This window comes from Pieris rapae, chromosome 17 (genome assembly GCF_905147795.1).
Source record: "Pieris rapae chromosome 17, ilPieRapa1.1, whole genome shotgun sequence".
NCBI lineage: Eukaryota > Metazoa > Arthropoda > Insecta > Lepidoptera > Pieridae > Pieris > Pieris rapae.
Window position 1 is genome coordinate 5,151,860 of NC_059525.1, and position 12,080 is coordinate 5,163,939.

General features: G+C 30.8%; 1 protein-coding gene across 1 annotated transcript in view; it reads left to right on the plus strand.

Moving 5' to 3' along the window:
* The window catches only part of LOC110995679 (C3 and PZP-like alpha-2-macroglobulin domain-containing protein 8), a 147,325-nt gene that overhangs the window by 47,184 nt on the left and 88,061 nt on the right, over positions 1 to 12,080 (plus strand). Inside the window, exon 2 of the mRNA XM_045631886.1 lies at positions 10,752 to 10,852. Within this exon, the coding sequence (XP_045487842.1) occupies positions 10,788 to 10,852 (65 nt within the window). The 5' untranslated portion in view covers positions 10,752 to 10,787. The remainder of the gene's footprint in view (positions 1 to 10,751; positions 10,853 to 12,080) is intronic.

Here is a 12,080-nt window from a genome sequence, read left to right on the forward strand (position 1 = left end):
TTGAAAAGTTAATTTGTAGATGCGATTGAAAATGAGTATTTTAGGCGTAGACGTATGGATATTCAATGGCTTTAATATTTATATAATATTTCCGAACAAATTTGATTTAGGTGAGCCAGCTTTCCATTTTCCCTCTGTTCTAACTTCTATAAAAAAAAATACTCATTCTTACATACGCTTAAATTATTATTATGCTCGACCATACATTTTTCTTTGTTGTCACTCGACGCCGGAAAGTCCTAATCTGTCTTAAAATTTCTTTAGCTTGATAAAATTTGATGACAATATTTTAGACTAAACTATACAAAGAGGATTCCATATTTCTTTAATAAAAAGGCTTTGTGGAAATAGCTCGACTATGCGAAAATGTACTTCAAAAAGCTAAAACCACATAAGGCCATATTGTACGTAGAAAAGCAAGATAGCCCGCGCATGTTCAAAGTTTATGTTGCCACGGTATTGCATGAGTATACAAGGCAGGGCTAACGAACCCCAATTAGCTCGGACAAGCTACACAATATGGACTATCCCTCAATGAATACTATCTCTATAACGCTATGGTTGAGTTTCATCTCAATGGTATTTTTATACAAATTAAACAGAAGTATCAAAAATTAGAAAGAACCTAGTCGAATATTTGTGGACCTCAAGAGTTCTCTGATGTTAAAAGATGACTGCCAGTTGGTTCGCAAGTGTACCGCCGGCTTTTTAACATTTAATACACCCATCTTTTAAGGTCTATAATTCGAAATGGTTAACTGGATTTGTTATTTTTTAATTAGGATCATACCTTGCATTAAATTTTGACACTCAATGTTTCTCCCATTACCTTGGCTTGTCCCGAAGTATGCGCCTTACATTTAGTAGTAATTTCTAATTTATAAACTTATACTATTACAAATTTTATTAAATTTGATATCCATAGTAACAATATTATTATATTTAATAACAACATAATGTTTATAATATGTAGATAACAAATTACATTCTAACCTGGCAATTAATTATAATATTTGAAAGCGTGTACAGGAAATTCTCTGCCATGCTCTCACAAATGGTAATTACTGAATATGTAATGGATTTGTACATAATACAAGTCTCTTGTGAGCTGGTATTTCAAATTGTTGCATGTAAATGTATTACTACATGAATATACACGAAATCATATACGTTGCAGCTGAGAAAAAATACATTACAGCTGTGTGTACAAACAACGTATGCAGCTCTACTAGGTAGTTTAATTATAAATTGTGTTATGTAAAAATTATTGTTAAGTGCAATTATTATCTAAAAATATGGCTGGCTGCCCACGACACAGGAAATCCTTTATTTTAACGAAATAACCTTTTATTGTGTATAATAAAGTTTCTTTCTTTGAAGTGGTTCATTCATTTGACATTGCTTTATTAATAAATACTTAGGGAAATTAACAACATGTAACAATGGTCGTTAATAATAATAGTCTCCATACTAAATTTTTATGATTAAAAGCAACTTATCATTTATTTAAACAATAGAAATTTAATAAACAATCAACATTTAAGTAATCTTGACAGTTGTTCCAACGACTGCCTCTTGACTGTAGTCGATTCGTTTGACTGTTTCGAGCTGAAATGGCACGAAGCCTTTTTATCACAAATAAAAGATTAAATAACTAGACATTGGTTGGTGCGCCGCTTATTTGGATTGAGTGGTCAAATCAAGCAGAAACCTTTAAACATTTGACTCTAATGTCAAAATCAAACCGCCAAAAAACTAATTGTTGACGTCATCATAATGACGTCTACGATTCAGTCGTCTACGATGCTTATATCACAGATATACAGTCGTGTTCGACCGTACAAGTACTTTTTTTTTTAATTTTCTGCACCCCGAACTTTGTTTCTCTTTCATATGATTTTACTGTATTAGTAGCTACATATGGAACATTTTGCTATGCTTAGATTTTTCCGTTTTCCGGAAAAATAATTTTCATTTATTTAAATTCCACTTTTTCCAAAACCTTCCTCAGATATAAATACTAAATACTCTAAGTGATTGAATCAGCTGACTTCGAGATTTGCGTTTAACAACATATTCTGCGATATTTATTTGAGGCCAAAAATTTGTGTAGCACCTAAACCCATGAAAACTTTAATGTCAGTAATATCCGAGTCATAGTTCACCGAATACGTTTTCCCGGTCCGAACATAAACAATGAAGGTGTAAATATGTCCATTTCAACAATTTATGACCCGTGCACATGCTAGTGGTAGTTAAGTAAATGGTTCTTTTAATTAACCAATCGCAAATAATAAAATCCTTCTTGATAACTTGCTAAGAAGATTTTGCCAATTTTTGCTCTCGTATTAAATGGATACATCACAGTGAAACTAGCACGTATAAGTCTTGAAAATTTAAAGGATGATTCTTGGAAATTGGAGTTTTGTTGTTTTATTTAAAAGGAATAAATGTTTCAAATTAATATATTTAGTATTAATAAATAAAATTTACCATCCTATTCCTTATCGAATTCTTACGATCCTGACATACTTCGCTCCATCCATTTTTATGATAAATATGCATGCTCATCGTTGATAGATACTTTTAAATTGTCCCTTCTAGAAACATTCTGCATTTGCTCCAGGTAAGTACAACAAGGCCTACTCAACCTCATCTCACAATCCACGGTTGCCTTGTATACGTAAGCTACAAAATTGATACTTTTATATATTTTAAATCAATTGGCTTAATTTGTTAGGCAAGAAAAAATCAAATCGTTGTTGATTACGAATAGCTATTTTATTGAAATTTTAATGTCGTTTCTCTTCTTAGATTAACGTTACAACAGCTATATATACACATAATATTCAGTGTTTTGCGACAACCCTAATAACGCACTTTGCGTCTCATAGTACCTGTAAAATTTATGAGTTGATAAGAGAAGCCATTCGGCTAATGGATTGCGATCCCCGAAATAAAGGTTCCAACAGCGAATTATAATTTCACCTTTATGATTCTGAATGAAATCGAAATTATATAATCGTTAATTTGATAGTATCAATCGTAGTCAAACGATGAAATAAATATTTAAAAACCGTTAAAAATAATACTGATTGACGCAGACTTTGACAGACGCAGAATGATAATATGGACTTTTTAAGTTCTGTATTACGTGATTGAAAAGTGTTCAATTATTTGAATATGTAATAACTGTCTTAATTAGAGGTTCCAAGTCTTGTCAAAGCTATGTTTTTAATGTGTCACGTAGGATTTTATTATGCATTATTTTACTAAATACTAAATTATATTTAGAATTTTTGTACAAGCATTGCATTACAGCAAGGAAATCCTTCCAGCGTTATACTATGAAACAGTACCAAAAAAAAAATAATTAACGTTTGATTTTAGATTACTAACCTAACCAATGCTATACATATTAAATTTAGTCCTAAGACTTAAGATACTATTATCTCACTTTTAAGTTACTAAGCAAATGCATAATTATTATACATAGATTTTAATTTTGCCAAGTATTATTGTATAGTCAGTACAAATTTAAACCACTACTTCAACTAAAAATATCAACTAGTTCTCAAGTCATACATTAAATCTCTAACGCCTATGTTTATTTCCCCTGTAAAAATATAAGAGATGAAGATTAGAGAATGGACAAGTCAAAATTACCCATAACCAACGAGCATGCATGCCATGAAAATGGATGCAGCAATACCATAGGAAGTTGAGTACCGTGGTGTACCTCTTCTGGACTAAGTCATGATGAAAATATAAATAGCCATGTTTTTGTCCCAATTATTCGCATGTCCAAAAGCCTTTATGATAAATTTACTACATGTCTAATTATAAAGGTTGTCACATAAAAGTAATCAAGAGTAAATAATTCGAATGAAATCAGTGAGTTTACCCATCGACCCAGTGCGCATTGCGTACACAAATACATCACTAATCGTATTAGACGCGCTTTGCTATTTTGCTTTCAGCTTCCCCTTTTAATTAGTGATGTGCCGTTTTTCGATTGTTTTACAGCTAGAGCACCCATTTATTAATGAAATACAAAAATGTTCTTAAGAATCTTAACATAATCGGGTATGCTGCTCTTTTGACTAGTTTTGTTAATTCCACATCCGGCCAAAGTGGGATAGTACCTGTTGGAGTGAGGAGAATAATTTAAAATGCGACACAAGCGAAGTTTCCTTTTTTGAAAGAAGTAGACTATAGAGAATCAAGTAATGTATAGAGTGTTTATTTTCCTATACTTGATGTAAAAAAAACAATGGTGCTACTTTGTAGGTCTGGGGCTCAGATTTCTGTATATGTTTTATCATAATTTGTAAAGCTAATAGACAAGTAGGTGATCAGTCTCCTGTGCCTGACACACGCTTTCGAATTTTTGGGTCTAAGGTAACAGGTTTCCTAAAAATGTTTTTTTCACCGTTCGAATTGTTGACAGCCGGGTTTCGAACCTCAGGTATAAAATATCGCTGAAGCCACTAAGTCCTATACAAGATTCCTACTATTGAAAGTTTTTTACTTATTTGTACCTTTAAATAACGTGCTTAATTATTTTTGTTTGTCCCTAAAAATACACATTTTTTTTTAAATATCGATGAAATATGTGTCCATCCCTATTGCTTGCTTTTATTTCAGGTGAATAGCTAGGATGGCAGCTTTTACCATCAGGGGTAAAGGGTATTGAAGCTTATAATTTTTTCAGCACAATATAAAGGATATTTTTATTTAATGAGGGTAAAAGCGTCGCAGTCGTTTATATATAGGTGAAACCTATAGTAATGTAAATAATGTATAAAATTTGTGTGATATTTATTAAATAGTATTTAATTAAAGAATTAAAGAATCAGGCCAACAGATCCTAGTTTCAAAAAAAATGTTAAAATAAAAAAAATCTCCAGGTTATATCTATTTCATAACTTATTATTATTGTATTTGTATGATATCCCATAATATGGCGTTTTGGAGATTTGGAAACTGTAAAGCCGGCCATTACATCATAGCTAAAACAAAATAAGGCTTTATTAAAACTATCAAAATCAGTCAAAATTTACAATTCAATTATGAAAAAGACATTTTAAATTGGCTATTCATTTATCTGTCGTTTATAAACGTTTATGACGTCTAAACTATTCTAGAATTTTCTAATATTTTCACCAATATAAATGCAGATATGAACATAAACTTTTCAGCGAGCATTAGCCAGTCTGGGAAGACAAATGGTGTTTGTTCTTTAAATTGACTTGGACTTGGTTTGCCTTACGAGGATTCACTTAGTTCAAGTTACCTTACTACTTGCGCCATTTGCAAAACGTATTGATATATCGTTTTACAATATTAAGTTTATCGATTGACTAGCTAAAAATATTAAGAAGTTTTTTTTATATTTACGAAGAAAAGGAAACATGGCATGACCTCAAAAGCGATGGGCTAGCAAGTTAGTTAAGGTTTCTGGGGAGTATTGGATAGAGGAAGCTAACAACAAATCCAAATGGAATGTTCAGAAGGTGGCATTAACCCAAACGAGATCCATGCTGCAGAACACAATTACACGGAAATAACAATAACTAACTTACGAAAAAATAAAATAATAATTTGATAAGTAATTTTATTAACAGTATGGAATTAAAGATAATTTATTGTTACAATAGTGGATTTGCTTTTGGGTAATAAAAAAGTTATCGAGTACAACAAACTGTCTTTTATTATGTCACAGAGCAGAGAGATGTTACTAACAGTCATAGAAAGGCGCGAAATTTACCATATACAGGATAAATTATAGACAACTTATATTTTAACATTTATTATTTTTGTTATCATGTTAAAACTAATTTAAATGTATTTTTATTAATTCAAAGTTCAGTCAAATTTGTACCTTAACTTCCATATTTAGCTTTGCGCTATAATGTTATTTGCGCAAAGTTAAATATGTGAGTTAAGTTATATAGTTGTGCTGGTATAAGTAATTTTCGTTACGTATATAGGGTTTAAAAAGTTTGTATTTATGATATATTTAGTTATATATCACCATAAGTTACACCACCAGTATGGGAAACCTAAGCCGTAAGAGAACTTGGAGGTACTAGGAAAGAAACCCCGGGGATAGAGAAGATGCGGTATGCGAAGTCTCGATCTGGAAGTAAAATGCTTCAAGAAAGTTTTTGCTATACTCATGGTTAATTTAGCCTTGTATCACACATACATAGTGCAGTCAACTTGTGACAGGAATTTTACAATTTCAAACTTTAATCCTATAAGTGACTTATAAATTGTTATCTTCGAAAACTTCTGAAACCAAAAGCCAACATGTATGTTGTATACAACGATTGTAAAACTTTGGAACTAGTTGACACATTTCTAAATCTAGTTTATAGGCCAGTGGGTTCCATGCTTTTATTCCCTAAAGAATAATAGTTTTCGTCTTAAATCGAAACGTATAACGAATAAAGGTCAATCAAAATAAAAAATCATTTATTCATATAGGTAACACAATGTACACTTATGAACGTCAAAAAAAAGAAATATACATTAAATGCTTCTAATTTCACATTTACGGCTAGTTCTCAAATCAAGGGCAATCAAGTACGACCAGTCACCACAAGTAGCACCCGTCAATATAAAGTCGTGTTATATAAAAAACTAGGTCTCTGAGTTGATGTAATGAATGATTAAAGAATTACAACTTAAAGAATATTGCTGACCTATCGTAAAAGCTTTAAGCGGTCATTAGCTTTGTAGCTAATCATGGATCAATCTATATGGGTCAGTGATCACTCAAACTTAATCGTAGTAATCCGTTTAACAGACAAGTTTATAAAACGACCACTATACGATGACCCCAAATTTATTTCTTCTTTATTTCGAAAAAGAATAAATAGCCCAAACACCGCTGTCCAAAAGGGTCTAGGTTAAATGGTAGGCGTTTATCAGCTCGTAAATTTTTGTAGCTATCTTGTGTCGTGATGCGAAAATTTAAGCCTGAGTTGGCGTTTTAATTTTTACCGAACGACACCAAGGGTTTTGTTTTTCTTACAATCAAGATTTATATATTCTGAGTTATATTTTTCTTTATCTAAATGTCTTATTTATCGTAGAACATACAAATTATAATCGTTATTAGGTCGGTCAAATATGAGTAGTTAGGTTATTGTAAAATCACTTTCTATATTAAAACGTATATAATATTATAGTTTATTTAATTGTATTAAAAGAGTTATTAAAGATAATTAAAAAAATTGATAAAAAATATTTATATTATATTCTATCGCGTCGATTTGATGAAATACTTCGTGTGTTTTCATAAATATTCGAAAATCGTTTTGAAACAGAACAACGTCTCTTATTAAATTCAATCTTGAATGCGTATTAGATACGCATTGAGACTAAAACAGTTTAGTGATTACATTATATACTATCATATATTCGACATAATATATGATAGTATATAATGTAATCACATATATACAAATTGCAAAAATTTAAGTGTTTATAAAAACTTCAGCAGCACTACATAATAAAACTCGAACAAGTATTTGCCTATAAAGCATTACTATGTATATAACTTAATGAAATATTCAAATAAGCCTGCGTTTCGACTTAACAATTGCAATAAGGCAATATATAAATAGTTATACTATTTCCGTGATAACAGACCGTAAAGCCTTCCCTTGTATTTTATCATTAATTTATATCGTTGAATGAATATCGCTGGCTTTATTGGGTTGGGTGAAGAACTTTATTAATGAAAATGTATAGGATTGAACACACATGTTTATCGTTTGCCGTCTTTTTATTTGCTGTTTTTTTTACTGATTACTTCAGTTGTTATTTAAATATTTATATTTTATTTGACCTTGTCTGCGCCTTTATTTGTGTCATTGAAAATCCATACATACCTCTATCGCTTGCTCCCTTTCATACATTGAAAATGATCATAAATACATGTTATAAAAAATTCAAGTCTACATTTTTTGAAGGATGACACTATGTTGCTATTCCTATAAGTTCGGAAACGCACGTACGAGCCTTCTAATGTGAGTGTCCATGAGCATTTATCATTTAACATTAGGCAAGCCCGTTTGTCGCTTGTTATAAAATAATAGGTCAGATATGTATTATATATTATAATATTTGCAATAGATTTTATTCCTTAAGCAGCTATGAATAAAGTAATATACCAGAATTTCATCCCACGAACGCTTTCATCTCATCCAAGTAAACACTACGTAACTTAATAAACCTTCCAACGTGGAAATAAAAACGTTATTCCTCTGTTTGTTTATTTTATACTCGCTTAAATGCTCACACATAACACTCTTCATGTATTTGCGCCACAATAAAGTGCGAAAATTATTCGTTAAATGACGACAGAAATGTTTCAGGTTTCTAATATAATTATAATAAAACTAGCTGACCTGGCGTCGTTTTGTCATGCATATCATTTCTAATAAAAAATAGTGGTTGATCGTAGAGCGGTGAAAATTAGGGATTGTATATATTTTTTAATGCAGTATCATAAAAAAAAATCTAAAATTAAAAAAAAATAGGTTTTCATCCCCCTTAACATTTAGGGAGATGAAAAATACATTTTATCCGATTGTCAGACCTACCCAATATGCACACAAAATTTCATGAGAATCGGGAAAGCCGTTTCGGAGGAGTTTAACCACAAACACCGCGACACGAGACTTTTATACATAAGATGGTATTCTTAGTTGGTTCATCAAGATCTGACGATAAATGGAAGGTGATCTTGGCACAGTAAAACTGTCTATAGGCGAATAAAAGAATCCGTGTTTGAGTACAAAGTAGCTGTAAAATTGTAATTAAATAATTTAAATAACGTTCTTTTGTTTAAGACTTTGATATTGGTTTATTAGTTTCGTTTAGCATGTTTCTGTACATATACATCCGCTATATCTATAAATATTCTATACAAATATTTGACACTAATGTATTTAATCATATTTGTGTGTGTTTAATCTTGATAAATATTAGGTAACGCTGCTGCAAGGTAATTTCTGGTTAATTAACGTCTATGATTGTGACAAATTCTGTTTTGAACTATAACTGTAATATTATACCTTTAAGTTTAATGATTTAAATCAAGGAAAACGTTGCTTTATTTTTATATAAATAAAGTATTAAATATTTATGTATAAAGGCTTCACCAACTAACTGGGCGAGAGGGCAAGGGGTCGAAGGTAACGCTATCTGACTTTTGCGGTTAGACCTAGGGTGCTTCACAAGGTGCTATATTAAGACTTAAATTGTTCCCAATGCTCCATAGAAATTCTACTTAAAATTTTATTTCAAGCTATAAGCATGCTTGTAAAGTGGTACGTGTACTTAACGAATCATTACTATATAATTATGCAATTGATTACACGATTAACCTTTTTCATACAAGTAAAACATAAAATACTACATTGTTCTAGAAATTAGCTGTTAACATCATTAGCGATTTACTTTCGTAATACGTGTGGTAAAAGGGTTATACAATTTATGTTACCTGTCTAACACATCTGCGATCACATGAGGGTATTATGGTCACGGGAGCCCCTTATTTATGCCTACTTTATTCAAAGGAAATACTATACTTTGACTAGTCTCTTGGATCTTTTACTTATTGTAAACTACCTTTGATATTTTTGTGAATTAGGTAACAAATATTAAACAGTATTTTTTTTCTGTAAATTACGCTTATATTTTGTTTTGTTGTTTATACTCTGTCAGATAGAATTAAACTTTGAATTACATTTTAATTAAAACAGTACAAATACTTATATATTTAACATCATTATTATAAGAAAACAAAACCAAATATAGAATTTAAAGACTCTTAAAAATAAAGAAACGGCAGTTGCTAACAATTTAGGATTAATAAAACATGCAAATCGAAAGTAAATGGCATGTCTGTTTGACGCAAAATGTTTTGGGCCCATTTTTAGATTCGCCCCTGTATCGGTCCCCATACACAAGCCTAACTGTTAGCACCTTTGTTAGGTTTATGTAAGGGTTCTCAGGGTTCTGAAGGGCCCTTCTTTGTACGACACTGGTTTCCCGTCGCATTACGTGAAAAAAGGATATATTTTTTTCGTTAAAATATTTCCCTTGGTTGGTTTAGCTCCATATTCTGACGTGAATGTTTCATGAGATCCTTTTGAAGTTGGTAATGCCTAATGCTAAGTTAGAACGTTGTGTTCAAAGCACTCGCTAATAGCGTTATGGATACTTCGCCAGTAAATAAGGTAAAAATATATTGCTTTTAAAATCTCCTCATCATATATGTTTAAGGAAAGTAATATGTATTATAATGTATATTTTTTAATTTATTATTTACTCTACTCCCCTGCCATCATGTCCAGGGATTAATATTTCACAATTTTTCAAAAAAAAAACAAAAAATACATTTCACTGCTTCCATTACTTGCATACATTATTTTACAAATGACGTATTACGCGTCAGGAATTATAATGTATTTTTAACACTTTTATACTTTTCAAATAATCATGAAATTGTGATAATTATAATTGTTGATGTCTTCTATTTGATTGATTATCTTGTCAAATGTAGTTATACTGTTAATAATCGACTTTTCTAATTAAACTCTGTAACATTACAGTCTTTTTCTAAATTAAAAGAAAACTACCTAGCCGCGAATTACTCCTTTACGCATTTGGTTATTAAATTTAAGTTATATATATTATAATTTAATTATTTTCAATTTTTTTTCTTTCAGAGTTGAAACCGGAAATGTGCTGACAGGGTAAACAAAATGGCCGTCGAATTGATAGTATTGGCGCTTTGCATTTCAACGGCGACCGCTGCGAAATGTACAACGTAAGTATATTATTGATTATAAGGTGGTCTTGTGGTTATCTTATGAAAATTATATGCATGATTTCAATCTACGTAAAATACTGAAGCGGCAAATAATTAAGTTTGAAATAAAACAAAGTCTATGTAATATTGTTATTGCTTTTCATTTGAAATTGTTAATAATTTTTCTGCGTAAAAACGACGTAGGTAGTTCCTTTAAACATTGAAATTCAACCCCTTGTTAATAAAACCTAAACCAATTTACACTGCTTAACTTTGGTCGTTTCACTGTTAAGTTATCATAAATCTGTGTTTATTAGGCACAGTTAAGTTAGGAAGAACTGTCTCATTATACTAGGGGTCTATATTAGCTTATAAATATATAAAATTATTGAATATATATAATATAGTTATAGTTAATAAAATTTTATATTTAATATGAGAAAATCACATTTATAAAACCAAAAAAATATTCTAATGACTGTGAAGATTCAAAGGATGACCAACTCTTATAACAGTGTTAATCTCGAAACCCGTTCTAGGTTAAAAATGTTGCCCCAAATATCATGTCCATGTCACACTCTTGACACTGAAAAGTAAAGGCTTAATTTCATGAAAGTGAAAACGTGTCAAGTGTGAGTCGTGTGTAAACACGTCGGCGGATGTGAATGTATCTGAATTTTTTAAATCAACACTTTTTAATGAACTAGTTCAGGAGATGAAGCTTTTTTAATATTTCCTATATGACCTGTTCACAATGATGTTCAGAAGTCAAAACGTCGAGTTGTTAATGTATTATACTTGCCTTCGTTATTTGTAGTTAAATAATTCGAAAACAAAGCCCAAAAGTCGTCATTAAGTAATTGCATTGTTTCTTCACTACATTGCAAAAAATATATAATTCAAGTAAATAACTATAAACATGTCAATAGAACTCGTCGACTTTGTGGTTTCTTTAATAAAAGCATGCTCATTAATATACCTAAAAAGGAATAAACATACAATAAAACATTATTTTTTGGGTTTTAATGGTTTTGACAGATAGTTTAATTAGCAACATTTTGCCTCCTTGTAAACAACGGCTTTCGGCAAGAATCATTTTCAGCTAACGAACAAGTCCCGTTAATTGAATAATAATACCCCATTAAATCCTTGTCTTGCGGGAACAAGTGGAATGTCAAAGGTATCATAATTAATTTGACAGCTGACTCTCCGGCTGAGAGGCATCGTTAAGACCTTCCATCAATCA